The sequence below is a fragment of the Nelumbo lutea genome, chromosome 8, assembly GCF_056320005.1.
Source record: "Nelumbo lutea isolate HS-2025 chromosome 8, American lotus-T2T, whole genome shotgun sequence".
In the NCBI taxonomy this organism is placed as follows: Eukaryota; Viridiplantae; Streptophyta; class Magnoliopsida; order Proteales; family Nelumbonaceae; genus Nelumbo; species Nelumbo lutea.
The window spans coordinates 23,916,803-23,941,276 of NC_142691.1; the positions used below are offsets into that span (position 1 = coordinate 23,916,803).

Consider the following 24,474-nt stretch of genomic DNA (forward strand, 5'->3'; position numbering starts at 1 on the left):
GAAGAAGTTGTTGCCGAGAAATTAAGGTGTGGACAGGACTGGTTCACAAGATAGTGTCAACTGGTCCCGTCCACAGTGAACCGAACACTACTTTCATCCCATGGCGTGGACCGAAATGGTCCATCCATGAGATGAAAACAGTACCGAATAGCACCTCAGACAGTCAAAAGACATAGTAAGGCCCCGTTTGGTGTGTCTTTTCGCATAGGCTGTTGGTCTTTTAGAAGTTTGGCAGCCCATTTTTTTTGTCATTTCCCGTTTGGTTGGGAAAAGATAGATCTAGTCACCGAAAGACATCTTGCCAGAAAGATGCGTTCTTATTTGAATCCATTGGCTGTGGTGTACATGTGTCAAAGAGAAATTACATTTGAATCCATTGCAGCAATAGTTCTAGTAATTATCACAATCGAAATCATTTATTTCGAATTACTGTCTCTCTCAGTGCTGTGAGATTTGGATCAGAACAGACGCTTCAACCGGTGAACTGGTGATCCAATGAGCTTTATGGATGACAGTTTTTTTTTTCTTTTTGTTAAGGTTTTCTGTCACGATCCCGGTTAGGGATGTAACGTGAATTTCGTCTACTTCGAGGGAGATGAGAGACCTCCGATAAAAACCAAATGGTTCAGAATAAAATTCTTCAATTAATGCTCAAAACGATATTTACAAAACGATAATATAGACTCCAATTAACTCTCAAATTACCATGACTCTCTAGTTAACTAACTCCCCCCCAACACAACACAAATAAGGCATTGAACACAAGCAGTATTACGTTTCACAAACAATTATAGAAAATCAAATTACTATACGTTATTAATAACTTATTTTACTTACCCACTAACCACCTTCAAATCTTATCCCATTAAATAGACATGTGACATTATGAATTTGTGTGACCGATGGTTATTAAATTATTACAACTGTGTCCAAGTGAGATTTCTGTTTTTTACGTCGACAATCTGATTGTTTTCTCTTGTCAAAGCTCCTCATTAATCCAATTCTCTATGAACACATAAACGGTGCATAACCATACAACAACTTTTCTCATGACAAACTCTTAAAACTTGAAACTTGCTATAAGACAAATGATTCCCAAATGCCAATTAAAATTGGTGCCAACAATGCATATGCATATCAGTCGGTGATCATGAAACACTATTGAATGTAGTACTCGAGAGTGTACAGTAAGTGACCATCTCCACAACTGAGTCATTATTTGAGACAGAATGGATTTATGGCTAGCATTTTACAGTTAAGCATATTTTGCGCTACTTGAAAGGTACTATAAATCATGGGTTGTTCTTTGCTTCTACCCCAGGCCTATTCTCCTTACAAGCATTCTTACATGCTCACTAAGCCAGGTGATTAGATGACAAAAGATCTACAAGTGGGCATGCAATCTTCTTATTAGGTCACTTACAAAGTCAGAACATGGAGTTCCAAGAAAAAAGCAATTGTGGCATGCTCAATTACAAAGTCAGAATATCGAGCTTGTGCCAACCTAGCCATTGAAATCCTATAACTAAGAACTCTTCTTGATGATCTGGTAATCAAATTGCCACAAGCATCAATAATTTGGTGTAACAACATGAGAGCAACCATTTTGGCTTCTAATCCTATCTTCCATGCCAAAACACAACATATAGAAGTAGGTATCCACTTCTTACAGGATTTAGTACTTAGCAAGAGAACTCATGTGCAGTTTGTATCTTCGAGAGATCAAGTAGCAGATGTTTTTACTAAACCGTTTAGTGGTTCATGCTTTTAGTGGTCAAAGCTCAAGCTTCATGTTCTGGCGTAACTATTCGCATGAAGGGGGCATGTTAGATGACATGTGCATGAGGACCCCATGATGTGTTGGAATTTATCAGTTTATTTGTGTTGGAATTTATCAATTTATCTCATTAGTTTCCTTGTTGTATCTGAAGTCAATCTTATCTCTCATTGATGTAATCCAAATACTAGGGCCAAGTGATTGTATCATTTGGTTCCTCTTATTCTTTCAGAATCTAATTTCTTATCTTATCTTTGTCTTTTTTTTTTTTTTTTCATTTCTCGTTTGTACCCTAGGAACAGAAATTTTCTATACATGTCACTCGCTCCCAAAAGAATTTGAAACTAATGGAATCCAGCCCTATAGTCTAGACTCCAAGCTTTAATCAAATATAATTTAATTTCCCCTCTCTCTCCACCACCCCTCAATCCCTCTCTATTCTCTTCCCTACCGCATTCTTCCTGGATGAGTGGGCAGCATAAGAAAAAAAAAAAAAAAACAAATCATCTGACAAAATCATGAATTGCACGTTCTTCCTTTGGACATGGATACTATATTAAGGGAGAGATTTTTTACTCATAGATAAAATCACTAGCATGGAAATAAACCTAGATGTTGTTTTCGATATTGTAAAAAGCGTTAGTGGAGCAAAATTGTCCACAGTTGAGCAACTGGGGAGAGAGAGTGTTAGACAATGTAAGTCCTTAGCTCCAATTAGAATGTTATACATTAACATTTATTTGTAAATGAATAAAGTATATTGTTGTTTCATGATAATATTGGTATGTTTCTGTGTATTATCCCTTAAATTGAATACTTAAGAAACTCGTGTTAGTTTAAAATATTCATAGTCATTAGAAAAAATTTGAGAGTTTATTTTGACCCAGCTAACATTAGTGTGTTGCCAAGTAGTTGTAGCAGCTTGTCTCAACTATTAGGATTAGACCCCAAGCATAAGTAGTGAGTGTTTGGAAGAAACATTGAAACCCGACTGATTTTTAGTTATGCCCTAGACCTTGGAGATAGATGGGCAATATTATAAAATTACACATAACCTAACTAGTGAGATCCATCAAGGGTCAAATACTTATGTATGTTGGGGCAGTTCAAGAATTAATCTAAGTGGGTGATCATAGTGATAGGATGAACCCTTTGTCAGACAAAGTGAACATCAGGGTTTACACTCTGTCTGATGGAAACCTAAATTGTCGGTAGTGGATTTTACTTGTGTTTGAAATCTAATTTTGCAAAATGTATTTATACATTATATATACTATTATTTTATGAAAAAATGTATGCAAAAGGTTTTAATCCCGGGATCCATCCAAATAGAGAGTGTGGCACTACACCTTGCAACTAAGATAGAGGTCATTCCCTATTGGGAAGTGTTTTGATCATTATGGACCGAGAGGTTAAATGTAAGAGACTATTACATGCCTGATTACCTAATAAGCTTTGTCTCACATAGGTCCATTATCCTTGGGTCCAATGATCATTTAGGTATAAATGGTGGGCTCAAATTGAACCAGTGCTAATTGGTTTAGGGGTTCACTGCCCTATGCAGTGAATTTGGCCTAACCTCTTTTAGAGGTGGGACCAAAACCATGTAGACTTATGTGAGACCATTGTGGGGTTCCACGCCATACAATATTAGGCCTAAATTGGCCATGCAACACTTAGGGTCATGGACCTATGAAGAAAATGTATCAAACGCCCAAATTAATAAGATTAATTAAGCTGTTGTCATATGCTTTGGGTCGAATCTAGGTTTGGTATTAGGTATAGAGTACCTATCCTCTTAAGAGGATAAGGCTTATCTCTTAATAGAGTTCAGATCCAAATCAGATTTGAATAATCTTTTAATTAGATTAGGAGAATGCTTCATAAAAAGATAAAATGGAAGAGGGCGAACTAGGCTATGTCATTTCACTTTCTTGTTCTCTCTAGTCTTCCAAGAAACCCTATTTCGACCTAAGCTTTCAAGAATCGATTTTTTATAAGTTTTTCTTTTAGCTTTTGCAAGAAAAATGTTGAAAAACATCATGCTTGCACTCCTATTGATCCAAGCAAGTTGGATAGCATTTTTGTTGAAAATAGTGTTGCTGAATTGCCTTTGCCCACACATTGCGCCATCTTTAGTGGAGGCTAGTTTTAAGATTGATTTAGATATGAACTTCCACCTTAGGATCTATGCTTGTGGTATCCATATCAAGTACAATCTCCTTTTGTTTTGGTTTCAAATATAGTCTAGTTTCAATGCAAGATCGATTTGAAAAAAATGTTGTTTCTCAAAACATCGGGAAATCAGTTCCCAAAAGGGATAAAATATTTTTGAAATTTCGCCCAACAATCCAGCATGGCTCAGCCATCTATACAATGGATTCTATCCCTTCCAACAAGGATATCAGCCTCTCCGTCGCTCTTCACGCCCCGATCGAGAATTTGATTATTGTTGGTCATGAGAAATAAAAATAATAAATGAATCTCTTCCTGTCATTATTAAAATTCATTTCAAATGTTATCTAATATGTAATAAGTCTATGAAACTCATAAATATGTGCCAAAGAGGGAGAGAGACATAGAGTGAAACTCATAAATATGCACGAGAGAGAGGCTTCCTTGAATATGCCATCAGAACTTAACGACCAAAGAACACATCAGAGGGTAAGATGGTGCCGGTTGATCAAACAAAAGGAATAAGATTGAAAGAACAAGAAAAATAAAACCAACTTGTTTTGTTTCATGTAAAGAAGAAGTGCAATATATTTACAATTTGGTTCTTGATGAGGTGATATTTATTTGCTCATTTCCTACTTAAAAAATCGAAGGGAAAACAAAACAACAAAAGTAACAAGCAATGAATGCAAAAATAATTTCTCTTCTTATATTTTCCTTTTTTTCTCATCTCAAGTACAAAGGAGACATCATGGTAAAGGGCAGAGGTAGGGGTGTCAATCAACTGGTTTGGGATTGAATCCATTCCAATCCAAACTTTATCAATCCAAAATAAATCGGTCCATATTCTTATTGGTTTGAATTGGGCCAAGTCAACTTTCAAAAAGAATTAGACCAAGTCAAATTTCCAATAATCTGATAATGAGGTCTAACCCTGTCCAATTTGAAACAAATCAAAATTGAAGTCGGCATAAAATTACTTTTATGAAAGCAATTTTACTAAAACACTTTTATAAAAGCATTTTTATAAAAGTAATTTTATGAAAAATACTTTTACAAAAATATTTTTAAAGCACTTTTACAAAAGTACTTTAATGAAAGCACTTTAGTAAAAGCACTTTTATGAAAGTACTTTTATGAAGGCACTTTTACAAAATTACTTTTACATGAAAACATTTTTATGAAAGCATTTTTACAAAATAACTTTTATGGAAGTACTTTTATAAAAGTACTTTTACAGAAATACTTTTATAAAAGTACATTTACAAAAGCAATTTTATGGATGTACTTTTATAAAAGCACTTTTATGGAAGCACTTTGTAGAAGCACTTTTACGAAAACACTTATAAAAGCACTTTTATGAAAGAAGTTTTACGAAACCACTTTTACGAAAGCACTTTCATGAAAGTACTTTTATAAAAAACTTCTACGAAAGTATTTTTATAAAAGCATATTTACGAAAGCATTTTTACAAAAGCACATTTATGAAAGTACTTTTATAAAAGCACTTCTACAAAAATAATACAAAAGCACTTGTGCAAAAGTACTTTTACAAAAGCACTTTTATAAAAATATCAAAATACTTTTATGAAAGCACTTTTACAAAAGTGTTTTTTCAATGCCAAAAGGGTATATTTTTGTAATTTTCAGATTTTTTCATTTTAATATATTTAATATTTTATTTATATAATTTTTTATATTCATTCAATTTGGATTGGATGCTTTAATGGATTAGATTGAATTTGGACTGAATTAGGTCCATTCCATTCGTAAGTGGACTCACATTGGACTGGATCGGGTTGGACAAATCCAGTCCAATTGACTCCTCTAGGCGGAGGCTCGTTCAAGTCAATTGATAGGCCTCGTTTAACAAGCCCAAAAAACAATGGCAAGGTTGAAGCAGGTTTTGGTGCCAGAGCTTCTTTTGCAACATGGACGTCTTTAACCAAAGAGCCACCCTCATGGAAGTTGGCTTCCTTAACGCATGTATGCAAAAGCTCACTAAGATTCCAACATGTCCTTTGCCGGTGAGAGGGAAGAAATGGAGAAGATAGAGGTGGAGATGCAAGTCAGGTGGGTTGGGCTGGGTTTATGGTAACTCAGGCCTGACCCTAAAACTTGGGTTTAAGGCCCAAGCCTGAGGTCAAGTACGATTTTCCCAACCCGAGCCAGCCCGCCCTATAATTTGATGCACTCAGGTTAGGCTCAAGCCTAGGTCAAATCCGCATTGATTAATGAACCCACTCCAAAATTATACATATGTAAATGTATTTAAGCAAATATATACATATATTTATGTATGTATATAAATATGTATGCAAAATATCTATACAAATGTTATATATACAAATATGCATGTATATATATGTAAATATATATGCAACATTTATATATACAGACATAGGTATGTATAAATGTATATAATTGGACGAGGCTTAGACCGAGTTTAGACTACCTAAGGGCTAGGCCTAAGCCCGACCAAAAAAATAAAAAATCCAACTTCTTGGGCTCGAGCCCAGGCCGTGTAAAATTCTAGGTTGGGCCAGTTTGGGCTCAGGCAGGGCCCGCCCAAGTTGCACCCCTAGAAAAAGGTGGCAGGATGCAGAAAGGAAAGAGGGAAAAAGAAAGAGGAGTGGGAGAAGGGGAAGAGGTAGAGAGGAGTCGGAGTGGGTTAAAATAATTTAAATTTTTTTAGAGTCCAGATTGCCTTTAAGTCTAAACTCCGGTAAAGCGCAAAGTCGAACTAGAATACATTAATGATCTAGCATGTGCACCTCTTCCAAACGCAGCCTAAGCAAATGAAATTTCAAGTGCAAATAAAATGAGTTTTAATGAAACCTTTGTCCGAGGATGGTACCTTGATATTAAATTGTGGGCATAGGAAAGAGAAAAAAAAAAAAGCATAATCCGGGAATATGAATGTAAATGCAAAGTTCGAAGTTCAAACTAGTTGACATTCTAGCTGTTCTTGGAACAGGTCCGTGGACATGGAAAAATGCATTTGACGAAAATGAATGAAGATTCATGACCTCTTTGGGATTGGGAGGGCTAAATTGAAGATTCAGCCAAGCTGATTTGGCTGCTTAAGCACTGTAGGTAAGTTATTCAAACGGACAGCTACAAATGACTGACTCACAATCAATTTGTGCTCTGCAGATTTTTCACCAAACATATGGCTTATAGGCTATATGTCAGCATTACCAAACGAACATTTTCAAAGTTGACAAGTCATCAACCTTCTTAGTTGTCTGAAATAATAAAATAAGAGAGGGAGGACATGCATAATCCAACCAAAAGGCATTATGATCCATGGATTTAAGGGGTTTACAGTTTAGTCTTCATAGGATTTAGCATGGTTTATGAAAATGAATCGGTGACCGAATCGGTCAGGGTCCCATTACTGGTTCGAATTGTCTGACCGTTTGACCCGAATGGCCAATCCATTCTAACAAAAAAAAATTAAAAAATTAGAAAACGGTCAAAACCATTCAAACAGTTAACCAGTCGGTTCAGCGGTTTGCTGACCAAAATCAATGATTTGGGGGGAAAACGGAACCGGTCTTCCTGATTTTTCCAGATCGACTATTCGGTCCAGTCCGTTTTGAAAACCATGGGATTTAGGGTGGAAGACTTAGAATTAGAGTTCAAGATTTAGAATTATTTATGCTATGTTTGGTTTGAAGGAAAAAATAGGGAAATGAAGGAAAAAGTAGAGAAACTTATACAAGGTTTATAAAAATATCCCTACATTTTCTTACTTTTTCCTTCAGCTCAGTTTAGAAAGAGTATAAATACAAATATGTACAATATAAATATATACAAAACAATACAAAATACAAACTTTTGTACTCAAGAAATTTGGATTTGTACTCCTTCCAAACTAAGTTTTTAAAACAAACACAACCTTAACGCTTAAAATGAAAATTAGGAGCCAAGAATTACCCCTCATCAAGTGGCAACCCATCACAAACACACATCACTTCTTACTATGCATTTGGTTCCATTTATGTTTATTGAATAAACATTTGTAATTTATTTGCTGATAAAACCGAGAAATACAATAATTGCAACCGTTTATGACAACTAGATGCCACTAGGTGTCATTAGGAGCTATAAGGCACCACTTCAGCATAACAGTGAATAAACTCCTAGCCGTTTGTGGAAGCTTCAAAAAATAACTTCTACAAACGGCTGGCATGTACATAAACCGAAGTTCACTTTTTACATTTTTTATGTATGCAGAAGAGCAAGAGAAAAAATGCTGAGATATGCCTATGTGGCACCATCAATAAACATTTATTGCATTAACGTAAATGGAACCAAACACTCTCTTAGTAATAGTTTTTTGCATCAATTGTATTTTTATCATGGTTTTAAAACCGAACCAGTCAGGGGTCTGATTACTGGTTCAAACGGTCCAACCATTTGACCCGAACCGTCAATCTGTTTTAACAAAAAATTAAAAAATTAAAAAATTTTGAAAAAATGGTCAAAATCGTTCAAATAATTCAAATAATTGCAGTTTGCTGACCAAAATCAATGATTTTGAGGGAAAAGACGAGTTAAAAAAAAAACGGAGGTGACCAATTCCTCATTTTTTCAGTCCGACCCGGTTTTGAAAACCATAATCTTTATCAATCATGTCCCCACGTTGTCGGAACAATCAATGTAGGTCAACGTGTTCAAACTACTTGAAAGTTCAAAAATTAGATAAGAGTTTTACTAGCTCTTGTTTATATATTTATATTTTGCTGCAAATCTTTTAATAAACAGGTCCCTACCTTGTTGGAAATTGATAAGGAATTTGTTGACATGGAAAAACGCATCTTATTCAAATTTTAAAATTCAGACTAGTGATAATTCACGCATTTAAGGGTAGTAAATGGGTGGATTGGATTGAATTGGGTGATAGGTTGTGTATCAATCCATCCTCATTAACCCTTTAACCCATTTGTCACCCTATTTATCGGGTGACCCTGACCTACCCTAACCCACTCATATGACCCGCTAATCCAAGACACGTATTAATAAAATATAAATATTTTAGCTACACAAATATATAAATATTAAGAAAAATTAAAATACCAATATTAATAAAAACATAAAAATTATAAAAAATGTTAAAAAACACAAAATTGATATAAATTTGTAAGAAAAAAATGAAAATAATAAGATTAAAAAAACATATATTATTTTAAAAAGTAGAAATTGCATAAAATACCTAAATTGACAAAAAATTCAAAATAATTATATATTTTAACCCAAAACTTGTGGTTGCAAACTCCAAAGGCCTAAACTCTTATTCAATCACCTTTCCTTTCACCTTTCGATTATGAAGTTGCAAACTCCAAAGGCCTAAACTCTTATTCAATCACCAACTTGTGACCCAATGGGTACCCTTGACCCAACCCCAATGTGTCACTTGACCCATATTCACCCACATAAGAAATGGGTGGGTAAAGTGGGTTGAGTGGATTAGATGGGATGGGATCAAGTCCTAATTTATTGGAATTGAGATCAACACCCTTACCAATTAATGCTAACTATTACACTATCAGAAAATTATACTATATTGAACATTTATATATGGATGCTTTTGATATCCAAAACAGGGAAAATCTATGAAAATCATGGTTAACTAAGAAAATCATCTTCTCTTCTGCTTTTCTCCTCCAGATCTTATCTTTCTATTTTCTTCTTATTTGAATTTTATTTCACACCATTCTTTTTATTATCTTAGCTTCCAACATGAAAGAAAATCAGCCAGAATGTTGTATTATACATTCTATGGACCAGACAAGAAAAAAAGAGGCTATCTATGTTTTTCACAAACAAAAGTAAGATTGAAACTTGTTTCTTGGAAGGTAGATTGAAATTCTACACCACTCAATTAGGGCTGTAATTGAATCAGATTTAGATTGAATTTTGCAAAATCTGCATCTGATTCGATTATTGAGAATCTATATTTGAATCCAATCTGAGAGATTTGATTGGATTTAAAGATTCAATTTGAATTTGAATCCTAACAGATCCAGATTTGATCCGATTCCACTATATTTTTTTAAATACTAGAAAATTAAAGATTTATTTATTTTCAAATTTATATATATATATATATATAAATTCATATATAATATAATACATAGAATATATTTTTATAATTTTATACATAGTTATATAAAATTTATATATTAAAATTAATAAATATGATAATATAATTAGATTCAAATTTTAATAGGATATGATGGAGTCTGACGCAGCGTAGAAGCAATAAATCGGGCTGGCTATGCAAGCATCGGACGAACACAAGCTTCTAGCGAAGCAAGAAAGAAAATCTCTAGAGGAGAGAGAAAAGGTGGCGAGAATTGAAGAGAAAATATGAAGTGTGTATTAGCTTGGAAAGAGCAACATTTATAGTACATCTAGAAATTGTGGAATAACTAGGAAAGAACAACTAAGATAGATATCAAAACATCTAATCTGGATAGGATCGAATTCTTCTTGATCTTGGTCTTGATAGGATCGAACTCTTTGGTTTGATCTTCACCGTCCGATCTTCTTGGATCTTTCCCATGAATCTTGGAAATCTTGGATTATCTTGATCTCTGGAATTTTGGATTATCTTGATCTCTTGAATTTTTGATGGATCTTGAATTCTTGAATTATCCTTTCTTGAATTATCCTTACCCCTATCCTTATCCTAGGAGTTGCTGCCCATATGGTGAGGTGGGCTTTGGGATGGGCCTCCATCATTCTCCCCCACTTGGAAAGAACTCGACCCCTAGTCGTGACTAGGATATGCAAGTGTCATCTCAGGTAGGTAGCGATGGAGGTCAGCAACATTGAATGTCTTAGAGATACCCATATGATCTGGTAGGCCCACGACATATGCATTGTCGCTGATTTTCTTCATGATCTTGTATGGACCGTACTTTCGAGGCTGCAACTTGTTGTATTTTCCCATGAGGATCCGTTCCTTCCTCAACAGCAATGGCCTTAAGACAACCTTAATCAATTTCAGCCCTCTTTCATCTCCAGATTCATAAGGCCTCTGAATTAACTTGTGACACCATGCCCAGTTGCACCATGGCTCAACATGCAGGAAGCATAAAAGGCTGTAGAGATGCTCCAAGTTACTCTGCAAGGGAGTACCCGTAAGGCACCAGCTGCAATGTGCATTCAATTCAAAGGCTGCCAGAGCACATAGTGTCCTTGAGGATTTGATAGTATGTGCCTCACCAAGCAGTACGCTGAACCACTATACTTTGTGAAAAATGCTTTCATTTGAATCATTTTTGTAAGTGGTCGTTAAGACTCCATACGTCATTAAGACCACATCATATCCTGAAAGCACTTTGGGTCATTGGTCCTATCCCCACCATAGTGCACAAAAATTGAAAGAGATTCTGGCTCTGAATGGGTATCAATTTCATCCTTCCATTGGTCTAACAAAGCCATAGGACAAACGATAAGGGTGCCAGCCGTCACTGTTGCTGGGGCTTTTGTTTTAAACGCCTTGTTACTTCTGTTTGTTTTCTCATAATTTGCTGCAGCATCCGTGATCATGAAATCTTCTTCATCATCAGGTTTTCCTCTGCCTCGATTTGCAAGCATTAAAGCAATTATTGTCACCGTTTTTCCAAGTCCCATAGCATCTGCTCTAGCTATTTTGGTTGCACTGGGAAATTGTGTAGTAGCTTCCCCTGAGAAATTGTTAACATAGATTGCAGACGCTCTCTTATCACATATACGGTAGGCTGACCAACATGGATGAAGTGTTTTGGTTGCTTGCTTAACATCAATTCCCTTCTTTGATTCTGTCATCAAATAAAGAGCTTGTTTCTGATATAACCTTAGATCACACATGAGTGTTTTTAGAGGATCCATTTCCGCCCAATTGTATGTATTTGTAGTATCGACAAGCTTATTTAGAGCTAACTCTGAGATAACTTGTTCATCGTTACTTTGCTCAGGATGTTGGCCTTCCTTTCTTCGTTTCAAAAGAGGCAAGAGTGTTGCAGTGTCGTCTAAATCACCTTCTAGGTTTAAGGAACGTTTTCGATTGTCAAGATCCTCCGGGGTAAATTCTGCCTTCTGATATGGCTTAATTTTCAGCAATTTAAAAAGAGCAGGAAGAGGATAAAGAGTAGAATCGAAGTATGAAGGAACTTCTAACTTCCATGAAGACTTATCACCCTTAGTAAAATTAGAACTGTGAATGTAAAAGCTTACATACAGTACGATTGCTTGCATCAAACTAAGGTTTTCTGGCGTAGCTACACATCGACCACAAACCTTAACCTTTGAAGAATTTACAAGGGGAATTACGATTCTAGCCCAATCGTTGGCAGCCTTCCTGTCACAGTGTACAAAATTACGGTTCTAGCCCTAAAATTAATGTCTTGTTGTATATTTCGCATGGGTGGGAGTTCATCATGGAACTCATCAAGATTACATTTAGTATGATGATGTGTAGTAGTAAGGAAATTTTTCTCATTTGCCTTTGGGGCCTTAGGAATACTCTTTTCAGCCATGGGTAACAAAGTGCCAGCCGTCACTGTTGCTGGGGCTTCTAATCCTATCTTCCATGCCAAAACACAACATATAGAAGTAGGTATCCACTTCTTACAGGATTTAGTACTTAGCAAGAGAACTCATGTGCAGTTTGTATCTTCGAGAGATCAAGTAGCAGATGTTTTTACTAAACCGTTTAGTGGTTCATGCTTTTAGTGGTCAAAGCTCAAGCTTCATGTTCTGGCGTAACTATTCGCTTGAAGGGGGCATGTTAGATGACATGTGCATGAGGACCCCATGATGTGTTGGAATTTATCAGTTTATTTGTGTTGGAATTTATCAATTTATCTCATATCAGCTTATCTCATTAGTTTCCTTGTTGTATCTGAAGTCAATCTTATCTCTCATTGATGTAATCCAAATACTAGGGCCAAGTGATTGTATCATTTGGTTCCTCTTATTCTTTCAGAATCTAATTTCTTATCTTATCTTTGTCTTTTTTTTTTTTCATTTCTCGTTTGTACCCTAGAAACAGAAATTTTCTATACATGTCACTCGCTCCCAAAAGAATTTGAAACTAATGGAATCCAGCCCTATAGTCTAGACTCCAAGCTTTAATCAAATATAATTTAATTTCCCCTCTCTCTCCACCACCCCTCAATCCCTCTCTATTCTCTTCCCTACCGCATTCTTCCTGGATGAGTGGGCAGCATAAGAAAAAAAGAAAAACAAATCATCTCACAAAATCATGAATTGCACGTTCTTCCTTTGGACATGGATACTATATTAAGGGAGAGATTGTTGACTCATAGATAAAATCACTAGCATGGAAATAAACCTAGATGTTGTTTTTGATATTGTAAAAAGCGTTAGTGGAGCAAAGTTGTCCACAGTTGAGCAACTGGGGAGAGAGAGTGTTAGACAATGTAAGTCCTTAGCTCCAATTAGAATGTTATACATTAACATTTATTTGTAAATGAATAAAGTATATTGTTGTTTCATGATAATATTGGTATGTTTCTGTGTATTATCCCTTAAATTGAATACTTAAGAAACTCGTGTTAGTTTAAAATATTCATAGTCATTAGAAAAAATTTGAGAGTTTATTTTGACCCAGCTAACATTAGTGTGTTGCCAAGTAGTTGTAGCAGCTTGTCTCAACTATTAGGATTAGACCCCAAGCATAAGTAGTGAGTGTTTGGAAGAAACATTGAAACCCGACTGATTTTTAGTTATGCCCTAGACCTTGGAGATAGATGGGCAATATTATAAAATTACACATAGCCTAACTAGTGAGATCCATTAAGGGTCAAATACTTATGTATGTTGGGGCAGTTCAAGAATTAATCTAAGTGGGTGATCATAGTGATAGGATGAACCCTTTGTCAGACAAAGTGAACATCAGGGTTTACACTCTGTCTGATGGAAACCTAAATTGTCGGTAGTGGATTTTATTTGTGATTGAAATCTAATTTTGCAAAATGTATTTATACATTATATATACTATTATTTTATGAAAAAATGTATGCAAAAGGTTTTAATCCCGGGATCCATCCAAATAGAGAGTGTGGCACTACACCTTGCAACTAAGATAGAGGTCATTCCCTATTGGGAAGTGTTTTGATCATTATGGGCCGAGAGGTTAAATGTAAGAGACTATTACATGCCTGATTACCTAATAAGCTTTGTCTCACATAGGTCCATTATCCTTGGGTCCAATGATCATTTAGGTATAAATGGTGGGATCAAATTGAACCAGTGCTAATTGGTTTAGGGGTTCACTGCCCTATGCAGTGAATTTGGCCTAGCCTCTTTTAGGGGTGGGACCAAAACCATGTAGACTTATGTGAAACCATTGTGGGGTTCCACGCCATACAATATTAGGCCTAAATTGGCCATGCAACACTTAGGGTCATGGACCTATGAAGAAAATGTATCAAACGCCCAAATTAATAAGATTAATTAAGCTGTTGTCATATGCTTTGGGTCGAATCTAGGTTTGGTATTAGGTATAGAGTACCTATCCTCTTAAGAGGATAAGGCTTATCTCTTAATAGAGTTCAGATTCAAATCAGATTTGAATAATCTTTTAATTAGATTAGGAGAATGCTTCATAAAAAGATAAAATGGAAGAGGGCAAACTAGGCTGTCATTTCACTTTCTTGTTCTCTCTAGTCTTCCAAGAAACCCTATTTCGACCTAAGCTTTCAAGAACCGATTTTTTATAAGTTTTTCCTTTAGCTTTTGCAAGAAAAATGTTGAAAAACATCATGCTTGCACTCCTATTGATCCAAGCAAGTTGGATAGCATTTTTGTTGAAAATAGTGTTGCTGAATTGCCTTTGCCCACACATTGCGCCATCTTTAGTGGAGGCTAGTTTTAAGATTGATTTAGATATAAACTTCCACCTTAGGATCTATGCTTGTGGTATCCATATCAAGTACAATCTCCTTTTGTTTTGGTTTCAAATATAGTCTAGTTTCAATGCAAGATCGATTCGAAAAAAATGTTGTTTCTCAAAACATCGGGAAATCAGTTCCCAGATGGGATAAAATATTTTTGAAATTTCGCCCAACAATCTAGCATGGCTCAGCCATCTATACAATGGATTCTATCCCTTCCAACAAGGATATCAGCCTCTCCGTCGATCGGTTTTGATTTTTATGTATGAAAACCAAAATCGACTTAGTAGTTAGTACTTAGTTCCTAGTTAGTAGTTACAACCTACTTAGTTCTTATTTAATTAAGTTGTTTCTATCCTAGTTACAACCTAACTTAATTTCTAGTCTTATAGTTAGGAATGACATTAATGGCAACTATTGTAAGACAACTAGACAAGGAATTTTTTTGGGAAAAGTTTAAAGAAAATAATCAAAGAATCCTAGTTTCTATGGTCTTTTATACCAAATAGGCAACCAATTACAATTATAATTAGGTGTCATTTTTTACTTAGAGTAGAAGGTTTCTTGAAATATACAAATTTCAGTCTTCTTTCTCTAGTACAGTTTGACTTTCTATTTTCTTGATAACTTCTATTCTAACTTGGCATGTCCCCCTTAGCCCCTCAACTCAAGCACAACCTCTAATACAATTTGACTCTCAAGCATGGTTGAACTTAGAGCCGATACCAACTAAAACCGACCCAACCCAACTCAAACCAACCAGGTCGGTTTTGCTTAACACAAGGTTAGTTTCAGTTTCAATTTTAGGTAACCCGACCAGGTCGGGTTGGTTGGAAAATCTCAATAAACCGACCCAACCCAATTCGTGAACAGCCCTAGCCATATGTCACAATTTAATTATTTAATGTATTTTAAATGTAATAATATTTTTTAATTTTTCTAAAATATTCTAATATTTTTCAATTTAAAGCATTTTAAATAATTTTTCAATGACTTTATATTTTTTTAATTTCAAAAGTGTTATTTTACAAAAATGTTTGAAAAAATTATTATATTTGTGTAATTATGGGGATTTATTGATTTTTTAAATTGTTATTAAATATATTTTTTATTTGATAGTTACTAACAAAATTACACTAATTTATCTTTTATTTTTAAATATAAATTAATTAATAATTTCATTTTCTAACATCATAATATTTTGTTCCCCCATTTGTGTTTGATTATTAATTATTATAATAACAAATACTAAATTTTTATATTTTTGATAATTGTTAAATATAGTTCTCAATTTTATAGAAATTAGGTATTGAGTTTTCAGTTTCTATAAAATGTTGTTAATGATTTAATTAATAATAATATTTATTAATTTTTGGTAATTTACTAACTGTAACTATTAACTTTTGTTAATAACACTATCTAATACTCATTGAATATGTGTGGGATTAAATATTAAACATATTTAATTATTTATTAATTAATATGAATATTTTAAATGAGGGAGAGTGGATATAGATTAGGGGGTGCATTTTAGGAATTGATTAGGAATTTGGGCAACATGATACTTTTCAATTGTTTTAAATGAAATACTTTAAGAGAGGGATTATAGGAATATTTTTAGGTAGTTGGGTGACATGGCTTAATGGGAGTGGTGGGAAGGAGAGATGAGAGAAAGTCAAAGAAAATGCAGGGTGGGGATAGTGGAACAAGGAGAGGCATGGTGATGGGGACCCATGCTTTGTTATGCGAAAGTTAAATAATAGATATACATAAGAGTATATAATTGTTTTATATTTTAACTTTTTAATAGACAATGCAATCAATCTCAACCTGAGTTGATCAGTTTTCTAGTATTTCATATTGGCTTTGGTTTAATAAATATATATTAATATTTTATATTTTAATTTTAATTTTGTAATACGAGAAAGTAGAAAAGTTTTCATATTTTTTAGTCCCAAATATTTTATATCATAGATTTAATTTTTGTAATTTATTTTTAATAATATCATTGTAATTTATGAAATTTAAAATTAATTTTTAAGTTTAAATATTTTGAACAAACAAACTAAACCGAAATAGACCAATATTGATATAACCCGAGTTCGTGGGTTTTCTCTAATAGTTAATCGGTTTTGAGTGACAAACTACAGACTTAACCAGATCGATTTGGTTGGCGAAACATCTTGCAACTGAACTAAACCAATCATTGAGCACTCCTAATTTCAACTAAATTTATAATCTAATATCAAATAAATAACAATAGTTTAATATCCAATAATTATTGATATTTTATATCAAATGTACACAATCATTAAAAAAAGTTTATAATGAAAATATAATAGATATATAATAAAAGTAAAATAATTACAAAAATAAAATAAATTAATCAATAAATAGTGTAATCTTAAACAATAGTTTAATATCTAATAAGTATTAATCTATAAATTATAAAAATATATATAATTACTAAAAATAAACTTATAACAAAAATACAATAAATACAAAAAATTAAATTTCAAAAGTTAAATTATAAATGCTTAATATCCAATAATTATTGATAATCTTCAATTAAATAACAAAAATAAAAATACATTTGTAAATAATTATTGAAAGCATATTTATAATGAATATACACTATTATTATAAAATTTTTACTAATAAATATAACTTTGTTGATACTTATTTTCTATAATTATTAATTGATATAAGTAAAATTAGTTATTTACAATATTACTTAGTCATTGAAATAATATTGTTATTTCATTTTTTAAAATATTAATTATTCATTGAATTTAATAATCCATAAACTTATAATTGTACTATTATTACATAATTCATTATTAATTTTGTAAAATATTAAATTATTATTAATATGAACATTACGAATTCTATTATAATTATTTTTTCTACTTTAAGAAATTTTTAAATTTATTACATAATTTTTTTTTTATTTTAACTATTTAAAATTTTTTTATGTTTAATATTTTGTTATTTAAATATTTATATAAAATGTAAAATATTTAAAAATTTTCATTATTTGAATATATTTATTTTAATGTTATTATGTAATATTAAATATTTTGTTACATTACTTAGCTATTTTTAATGTTTTTATTTTAGATTTTTAGTTATTGAAATATTTAAATAATGTTTTATTTTTTAATGTTAAAGTTTTATTATTTGAATGACATTTATATTGAATAGTTCATTAAATTATAATTTATATTGTTACTACATAATTTCATGATGAATTTTGTAAAAATATTGAATTTTTAATAATATGAACATTATTTAATCTTTTAACGTTTTTCATGCATTGGTGAACCGTTTCCCCCAATGGTTGATTGATGTACATCCTACATGGTGCTTACCTGTCAACACATACATGTAAAATGTTACATACCAAACAAAATTGTGTTGCTCACTGCCCACGTGGCAGAAACATTTTTTGTGTAAAACGGGTCTTGGAAGAATGGGCGTTTTTTCATTATTGACAAGCACCCACGTGGCAGAAACACCTTCTATGTACCCGTGTTACATACCAAACTACCATTCTCTATCATTGAATCTTCTATGTACGCTAATTTTTTTCTCACCGAATAAATTTTAACAATTAGATTTATATCCAATACTTTTAATTACAATATAAAACTTATGCTTTTCTGAACCGACTCAAAATTAAGATTAATTTTCCATCATGATGGATAAGAAATTAAACCATGTAGGTTAAATGGATCAACTTTCAATGTCATAACTAAATAATAAAACTTCTAAAATAGAAATAAATGTTAGAGTTCTATTGAAAGTGGTCTATGCAACATCATCTCCCGGTGTTTTGTTTTCAGTAAAACTCCTAGTTCAAGTAGAAGAATAACTGGAAAAAGGTATTGTCTATCTAGGATAAAACTTTACACACTCCTTGATGGGTTTGGAGTGTGAGGAAATCTGTAATTCTATATAAGGAACTCTCCTCTTGTTACAACTATTGGAGAAAAGTTTCCATCACTCATCCATTGAAAAGAAAAAGGAAAAGATGAGAAGCTGGAGATAAGAAGAGAACACATTGCAATTTCCAGCACAAGATTTTGGAGTAAAGGACAACTCAAATGATTTGGACACAGGTAAGCTTATTGTTTTGTTTGTTTCCTATAAGCGGGTACTGCTATGGTTATTTTGGTGGTTTTCCAACCTGTTTTGGATGTTTACAATAAATATAAAAAAATAAAAAAAGTAAACGAATCAGGCACATCTTTAATGTTTTATATTAATTATATAAAAGAAAAATAAGTGTAATAAATAATTATTAATTTATTGAAGACAGAAATGAAATACAAAATTTAAAACTGACCAAAAAATAAAATTATTTTTTTTATTTGGTGTTAGGTCAATATTTTAACCTTTCGGGTCAAATGTATCAATGATTGATATTTAATTAAATAATAAAAATTCAGAAAGAAGACAAAAGCACAAGAAATTTATAGAAAAAATGTTTGGGTACATGTCTAATATTGTATATTATTCATATCAAATCAAAATACAAAAAAAAAAGTAAAAAGATTTATAGAAAATTTTTTGTGTGTCTCTACTATTTTATTAATCAAATTAGAGAAAAATAAGCCTGATGAAAAACTTTTTATTGATGTTGGTAATGAAATACAAAATTTAAAACTAACCCAAAAGTGAAATTGTGTTCTTGTTAGGGGGTAGGTCAACAATTCAACATTTCAAGTCAAATGAGTTAATCCTTGATGTTATAACTAATAATAAAAATTTTAAGAAGATTGTATATATTGTAGAAAAGATGTGGGCACATCTCTAATATTTAGATTAATCATATTAAAGAAAAATAAGTGTGACAAAAAAGATTTGTATTTATTGATGATAAAAATAAAATACAAAATTAAATTGACCCAAAAATATAATTATTTTCTTATTGTTGGTAGTTCAATAGTTTAATCATTTGGGTCAAGTGTGTCAACCTCTAAAAGTTTAAGAAAAAGATAAACAGTACAAAATATTAAAAAAAAATACTAAGACTGCATTTGGCATTCCTTATTTTAAGGACTGACTTCCTTTTTGTAGTTAAAATGCCTTTATTAGTACTGAATTTTAAACGAAAAAAGGAAATAAGTCCTTAAAATAAGAAATGGCAAATGCAATTTAAAAGTATTTGTAAAAAGCATGTATTATAAGTATCAAATTATAATATTTATATATTAAATATAAAATATAACATGAAATATCATATATAAATATGCAGAAATAATTTTTAAATATGTGTGTCGTTCCAAGCCTGAGGACTCAACCTAGGCCCAAAGCTGATAATTTCCAGACTGGGCCGAAAATGATCACTAGTACTCCTCTAGGCTCTATCTAGGTAGAAGGGAGAAAACATGTTTCTTAATGGAGACCGGATTCATTCTTCACAAAATTTGTCCTCACACAGTCACATTATTTACAACACTTATAGCCGTGCATTTGAAATGTCTCCGTAATGCATGGTTCAAAGTGTTGTAAGGATGGCGTGAGGACTGAATCCCGATTTCTCATAACCTTAAGGTGATGAATTCCGGGTTCATTCTTTACAAAATTTGTCCTCACACCATCTTTACAACATTTATAGTCGTGCATTTGAAATATCTCCATAATGCAGGGCTCTAAGTGTTGTGGGGATGGTGTGAGGATTGAATCTCGATTTCTCCTAACCTTAAGGTGATGAGTTAACTCTCCCTTCATCTTATCTAGTTTGGATTTCCTTTCTCTCATAATCCTCCTTAAACATACCTCACGTTTCATTGCAGCCACGCATCAGAAAATCTCTAGGTGCATCATTGCAAGTGACATAAGTAGATGTGTAAGTCGGGCTTTGCTGGGTTGGTATAACACAGTTTACGTGTGGTCCGTACAAAGTGCGAGTTATATCATGTTGGGTCGTGGACCATCGGGCCATGCTTACCTCCCTAGGATACTTTGGTGGTCGGTTCGGCAGAGCCCACAGCCTGAGCCCATGCGAGGTTGTGCCACGCCACAGGCCAGGTTGGTTTGTGGGCCAAGCCATATTTTTTAAAAATTTTAAAAAAAATAATGCAAATTTTAATATAAATTTAGAGAAACAAAAAATTAAAAAAATCTTAAAATTTATTTTATATGAAATTTGATATATATATTTGTTTATATATGCAATAATAAAATAAAATTATATAATAAATTTAAAAATAAAATTATATATATATATATATATATATATATATATATATATATTAAAAATAGATGGTGATGGACTGGGCTGAGTCAAGCCATAAGCTGGGCCGATTGCCGATTGTGGCATATCCATCCGGACACCCAATATATTGTGTCAAGTCATGCCGTGTCAGGTCAAAATCATGCTGATGGCGGCACAACCCTATTTCAACCCTATGTACACCTCTAGACATAAAGTGGTTGCCAGGAAGATATCTGTATTCCATCTTCTCGCGTTCCTCACGGAGCGCACTTCACACCGACCTCATAGGAGATGCTCCCGAATCCCGATCCATGGTGGAATGTTCCTGTGAGGTCGGTTTAAGGAGTGCAGTATGAGTAGCAGTCCGGACTCGATATGCTGTGAGGAGCATATCCGGACTCATTAGATTGACGTCAGAAAGAATTTACCGCCAATAAAATGGAGCGGTTATTATTAGATTCCAATTTGACGGTAGGAAAGATGTCACTGATGTTGTATCATAAGTTCATAACTCCACTGCTTATAACCGCCTCTCAGACGAAATCCTGTCTTTGCAATTTGCAATTTGCAAATGGAGAACGGACGAGAAGGTGGGGAAGAGGAAACCAGGAGCAACTCGGACTGGGCTGAGTTGACTCACGAGTGCTTGACGAACATACTGTCCCGATTAAGCTTGGAGGAGAGATGGAAGGGAACCATGCTCGTGTGCAAGTCCTGGCTTCATACCTGCAAGGACCCCTCTCTCTTCTCCGTCTTCGACCTCGAGTCCCGATTCGAATCGGGCACCGAGTCGTCTCTCTGGTGGTCTGCCGGTTTCGAGAGGAAGGTCGACAACATGCTTCGATCCGTTGTCGAGTGGAGCGCTGGAGCTCTTAAGGAGATTCGCATCAGACATTGCTCCGATCGATCTCTCTCTTTCGCCGCCGAAAGGTATCTGCTTTGGGGGTTTGCCCATTTTCCTTTTTGTTTATTGTATCTCTTGTTTTGAAATTGCTGCTAGTGTTAGGGTTTCGGTGGAATTGATGATTCTAATTCATGTTCATTTTTTGTTGCTCTTTTTTTGGTTAATTTGGTTTTAGTTGCGAAATTGATTTGTGTAGTGTAGTTACGGTTTAATTGATGAAATTAATTCATGTTGATTTGTTAGTGCTAATTTATTCATTATGTATGGGATCCCATTTCTTAAATTTGTTAGAAATCTCTCCTTTGTGATGAAAAAATGTGATTCTGCAAATCAAAAGATTACCGAATTTCATTTGCGCAAAAGGAGGTTGGGTTCTTTACAACAGAATCATCAAAACTGAGAACCTTCCTGAGAAGAGAATAAAAAGGAAAATAAATTTCCAGTTCAATTGCTTCTCTAGCCTTAGAAAATTGATGATACCACGTAGTCATCCCTTCAACAGAACAAATTTCATCAGAAGGATGATGCATAGTCCAGCAAAGCATGGAAGCCTGCAGTTTTCTATCAAAGGATCCATATTGGGGGAGGGGATAAGGAAATGAATGACAATGACAAATACGATAAAGGAATTGCTTCAGGTATTTCGTGTCTGAGTGGACAAGATAAATTATAGATCTTGAATCATGAACTTGTAATAGAAAGGATTGCAGGAAGAGGCGTTGCTTTTTCATTCTGTAGTTCATGATTAACACACCTTAACTTTTTGTTCTTACAAGGTATTAGTCTAATCTGAAATGATGAAGGGATTCCTCGTATTCACTTCTGCTTCTTACATTTTCAGATGTCCAAACTTGCAAGTTCTTTCAATCAAGAGCTGTCAACATGTGACTGATGCATCAATTATTAAGATAGCCTCCAACTGCCCCATGCTTAAAGAGTTGGATATCAGCTACTGCTATGAAATATCTCATGAATCACTGGAGTTGATTGGCAGGATGTGTCCAAACCTCAGAATTTTGAAGCGAAACTTGTTAAATTGGATAGACCCTTCCCAACATCTTGGTGTTGTGCCAAATGATTATCTAAATGCTTGCCCTCAAGATGGGAATGCAGAGGCTGCTGCAATTGGGAAGTTTATGCCTCAGTTGGAGCACCTTGAGCTCCGGTTTTCCAAGCTATCTGCACATGGTCTTTCTTCAATCTCTGAAGGGTGTCCAAACTTGGAGTACTTGGATTTATTTGGGTGTTCAAACTTGACTAGCCGGGATATGGCAAATGCATCAGAAAACCTGAAGAACTTGAAGAAGCTTGTCAAACCCAACTTCTACATTCCTCGGTCAGTTTTCCATACTGAGAGATATGGCCATTGGAGGTTGTATGATGAGCGGTTCCAAACTGATGTTTTCCGGATTTAATCAATCAAGTGAAAGAGGATCTGGTGATTCTTGGCCATGAGCCGATGATTGGGTAAAATGAGCAAAGATGCATCACCCATGACCTGATGATCTTTACAACATGGGGTCAGGTACCACAATACATGGGTTTCTCTCTTCTGTATATAGGACACATTCTATATGACTAATATGAAATTTAGTGTGCCTTGATCTTGTTTGTTTAAATTGTTGTATCAAGCTACTGGATTGTACTATTTCGTCCCAACATTTAGTAATATTTGATCTTCAACTGTTATTGCCAAAAAGAAAATCTTCCTGGTCAAATTTAATTCATTATAGTGATACTTTTTTAATCTTTCAATAATGAAGGTAACTGTATTTGAAACTTAAAATGAGGGCTCACCAGGGAAAAAGGCTAACATGCAACACAACTGCTCTGTGAGATTAATTACCCTTAATGTCTTCAACAAGGAGAGCCACGGTTTCCTGTTGGCATCATCTAACAAATTTAAGTATTGCTTCTACATCTAATGAGAGGAGCTTATTACAGGGCTTTTTCTTTTATCAAAGTTAAGGGATTGAGGGATTTGAATAGAAACTTTTCATCCTAAGAACACAACCTCATCAAGCTGGGAGAATGATTGTTGGTAATGCCCTTATGTTTGCTTTTTTTTTTTATTTTTGATCAATAACACTTTCATTAAATCATCAATAGAAGATTTACAAAAGGAAGACAAACACGCTTATCTTCCAAGAGCACCAAAGAACCTCAAGAAAAGGAAAAAAAGAAAAAGAAAAGAAAGAAAGAAAGACACTTCTGATGTGCCATTTATGTGCCATTGTTGGTAATGCCCTTATGTTTGCTTTGTATAAGCCATTTATGCCTGAATCTTTGCTTTGATTAGTAAGTCATCAAATCACTACTGATGAATCTAACGCAGTCTAACCAGACATAAAAAGCAGACAGTTCTGATGAAAACTTAAGCTCTTATTCCAATAAGATCTAACCAGACTTCAGATTTCAAAAGGCCAGCATGAGAACTGCAGTATGGTTGTCAGCTCAGGCTCTCGTTTCCCCAAAGCTT

At 33.7% G+C, this 24,474-nt stretch overlaps 2 protein-coding genes across 2 annotated transcripts; one reads left to right on the top strand and one right to left on the bottom strand.

Annotated features, from left to right (window-relative positions):
• Positions 1-10,733: 10,733 nt before the first annotated feature.
• On the bottom strand, positions 10,734-13,155 carry LOC148843384 (DNA repair protein RAD5B-like). The gene is given in 3 exon segments (XM_088959409.1): positions 10,734-11,305; positions 11,308-12,308; positions 13,151-13,155. Coding segments are annotated over 3 exon segments (1,578 nt in total).
• An 8,150-nt stretch (positions 13,156-21,305) lies between these two features.
• On the top strand, positions 21,306-23,699 carry SKIP1 (SKP1 interacting partner 1). The gene is made up of 2 exons (XM_088959823.1): positions 21,306-22,021; positions 22,837-23,699. The coding sequence occupies exons 1-2, from the start codon at positions 21,663-21,665 to the stop codon at positions 23,408-23,410; spliced, it is 933 nt and encodes a 310-aa protein (XP_088815949.1). The 5' UTR covers positions 21,306-21,662; the 3' UTR covers positions 23,411-23,699.
• Positions 23,700-24,474: the final 775 nt, after the last annotated feature.